Genomic DNA, 3,635 nt, shown 5'->3' with positions numbered 1-3,635 from the left:
AAAGAGGTTTGGATTTCCTCCTTATGGAAACACATCAGAGGAGCTAGCAGAGGCTTAAGAAGAAGCTTATGGCTAGACTTAAAATTAGAATATTTTCATGGGAGTATGCTCCCTGGAAGAGAGAGATAAGAGATGATTGCTAATCTTTCCTTTCCGCCATAACTTCTACCAATCTCTTTTAGTGTCTCGAGTACATACAATCCACTTGTGAACAGCTTTTAGAAAAAAGAAAATGAAATACATGAAGCCATCACCCTGGTGTTGAGTGAGAGCATATGGTAGAGTAACATCTGTCATTTGCCATGCAGAGTCGAGCCTGGTCATTTGTGTTAGAATGAAGTGATGAAGGACAAATCACTGAGAACCAGATTCTTAATTCTGACTTCATCTCATTTATTATAGTAAGAATGAAATGCATAGTTCCCCATACCCCAGCCACACTGAAAAGCTTTGTAAATCAATTCTGATGAAAATAAGGGAAATATGTGAGCAGAGACGCCCGCATTCCACCCAGAATGGTAACAACCCAGACAAAGTAGTCACTGCTCACAAAGAAGCAGAAGTCCACCAGGTTTGATGTTTCCCCCTAGATCTTCATCTGCATCTTCATCTTACTGGCAAGATGGACGGCAGGTGATGCACACAGGGGTGAGAGGCTGGCCTCCGCTGGAGAGAGGGTGCTGGGGTCTGAGGCTGCTGGGTACCACATGCACCGTTTGAGGCCCGAATGTCACGCACCCCAAGGGGCGACATCCTGAAGTCAAGAGGCCCTGAGGTCGGTAGCTGTTGGGCAAACAGGTAAAGGGGTGGCAGCCACTGGACACACAGCCCCCCGGCTGACAAGTGTTGAACAGGGGGCCCACTGGGCGACAGCTGCTGGACACATAGCTCAGGGGTCTATAGGAGACTGGGAGACAGGAAGAAGAGATGAAAGAAGAAGCTGGAAGGAAGCCACCTCCCTGGCAGGGTCTGGGCACGTAGTAGGCAGTGGAAGGGTAGCAGGACGTTTCGAAGTTGTTGTTGGACTCCTGGCTCTCCGGTTGGCAGCCGGCGGGCTCTCTGCAGCTCTCTTGGCAGTTGTCCGCCAGGCAGGTATGGTCTTGACAGCGACCTGGTAAGCAGAAGACCTGACCGTAGTTCATGTGTGTAGAGCAGACGGCGATGGAGGGGGCGAGAGGAAGATGGCAGGAATTGCGGAGGGAGCCTGAGCTGCAGGTGTCAGAGCAGAAGTTGTGGCAAGACATAACCAGGTTCAGAGAGCAGACTACTGTGCGAGGGAAGAAGTGAGTGTCTCTCTGACCCTCAGTGGGGCCCTTTTTATATCCCCAGAGGAAGCTGGATCTGTATACAGACTCTTCTTCCTTGTTGCATGAGGCTGCATCAGAACTTGTTGTTACAGTCTGGGAAGCGGGGCTCCCCTCCTCCTGTAAAACTGGAGGCTCCTGGCAGGGATTAGCTAAGTCTGCAAAGCAGTAAGTATAAAAACAGGATCCCTCCTCAAAAGATACAACCAGTACTGACGCTTTTGAAGGCTAGGAACTTAGTGCAATTATAGCCAACCTAGCACCAACATTTTTCAAATTCCTTTCTTGAAGTTGTCTTGAAAAACTGCAGCAAAGTTCTTGGAAATGGCAGCAAATCGTTTTTCTTTGAAGACGACTTTTATTCTTCTTAGAAATTGCCAATAGTCCCATAGAAGTAAGAGAATTACCAAGGAGTGGATAGTCTCCTGTAACAAAAAGGATGCTATCTATTATATATTGTGGAAATTTCCAATGAGCTTTGATTTATGTGCCTATCCTCCTATAAACTGACTTCCTGTTTTGATTCAGAAAATCTGTGCTTATTTATTGATTTCAATTAATAAATAAACAAATGTAGTGAAGGTGAAAGCTTGGGTTTTGTCAGATAGCTTTAAATGAAATTGAACACAGTTAAATTATTTTCAGAGAAAATGATACTTTGCAGATCTAGTACAGGGATATGAGTTATTGATATGGCTGAAAAGTAAAATGATCGTTTAAAAAGTAGGATGTATTGATTAAGACATAGATATATCTTGCTTCCTATATTAATTCTGACATCATCCCAAGCAGGAGTTTATAAACTGATTTCCATAGATAATAACAACAGAATGAAAATGAAGAGTTTTCCAGAGTTTGAGTCATTTAACAGCTATTTGGGAACATTCATTTCTTCAAAAAATTACTTTAAATGCATAGTTGTGGTTAGCTTTAACCAACTCACTGTGCTCCTCATATAGTGGCATAATTAGTTCTTTAATGAGAGTTTAAAGTCATTACTGAATCTAAATCTCTCTCCCTGTGTTTAAAAATTCAACTTAAATGATAACATTTTCTTTTATTTTAATTTTTGGTTACAATTATGAAGTCTCTCTCTCTCCAAGCATATAGATAATCTGAAATAGAAGCTTGGCTTCTCTGTAGGGTGATATAGGTCTTTTTTTTTTTTTTTTACCAACAAGGGAGTATATAAATATGGAAATAAAATGGAACATTTCCAATGTCCTGTGGTAAGATATGTTGTCTCAGAATTTTAGGTCAGAGGTCACTGTCCTTGATGATTTATCTGACCTGATTGAGAAGCTCATCACCTGATGGGTTCTGTACACAAACTAGACGAGTCTTCTTATGCAATCCTGACTGCATCAGCTAAATAGCCTCAGTAATAGGTACAGCCATAGTTAGTTGACTGCTTATCAAATCTGTGTGTTGATGCTCTTGACATTTGTTCTTCTCTAATATAAGCAAGAACGTAATGCCTGTGTCATTAGATCAGCAATATAGTGTGTGCATATGTATGTGTATATATATATATATCTGTGTATGTATAAGCATAGACTAAGTGTATGTGCACACAAATGTTTTCTATGAAAAGAAGGCATGAGAATAAGGAGAAATCAGGGTTCATTTGGTTCCTGCTCTGTGGTATATCTTGTGTTATGCTTCTCAACAACACGAGTGATTTTATTTTATCCTTAAAAGTCTGGAAAGCAAGTTTTACTATTTTAAGTGTTCATATGAGAAAACTTGTGATATGGACAGTTACAATAGTATCTATGGAGAAAAAAATTTACAAGATTTATTGTCTTTCCAAAACCTACTAATGACTTACAGTTTTTCTCCTTTTTTCATTCATTTTTTAAAATTCTAGCTTCTATTCTCACCCATGTTTTAATTTTTTATCTTAGAGATCATCAATGATGAATTCTCCATAGCCAATGTAGGTTTTTACTTTTTGCCTTAACTCTGTTGTGTCTTTACTCTTGTTGTTTCTATATCTTTATTATATTCCCTGAGTTGCGATTAATGGTAAATTTCCAGTAATATATCTCACTTGGTCATAGTTATCTTAAATATCTGCCAATTGCCTACAGAACAGTCAAACTTACATTTGTCAGTCACAGTTATTTACAATTTGGTTTTTTGTTTTTTTTTTTGCCAGTCCTGGGCCTTGGACTCAGGGCCTGAGCACTGTCCCTGGCTTCTTTTTGCTCCAGGCTAGCCCTCTGCCACTTGAGCCACAGCGCCACTTCTGGCTGTTTTCTATATATGTGGCACTGGGGAATCAAACCCAGGGCTTCATGTGTACGAGGCAAGCATTCTTGCTACTAG

General features: G+C 40.6%; 1 protein-coding gene across 1 annotated transcript; it reads right to left on the bottom strand.

The window, feature by feature from the left end:
- Positions 1-611: 611 nt before the first annotated feature.
- LOC125351026 (keratin-associated protein 26-1-like) lies at positions 612-1,244 on the bottom strand. Its single transcript, XM_048345787.1, has one exon. It carries the CDS (start codon positions 1,242-1,244, stop codon positions 612-614), a length of 633 nt encoding a protein of 210 aa, XP_048201744.1.
- Positions 1,245-3,635: the final 2,391 nt, after the last annotated feature.

The sequence above is a fragment of the Perognathus longimembris genome, chromosome 5 (genome assembly GCF_023159225.1).
Source record: "Perognathus longimembris pacificus isolate PPM17 chromosome 5, ASM2315922v1, whole genome shotgun sequence".
NCBI lineage: Eukaryota > Metazoa > Chordata > Mammalia > Rodentia > Heteromyidae > Perognathus > Perognathus longimembris.
The sequence above is the reverse complement of the archived record's forward strand: the minus strand, read 5'-3'. Positions and strand labels throughout refer to the sequence as shown.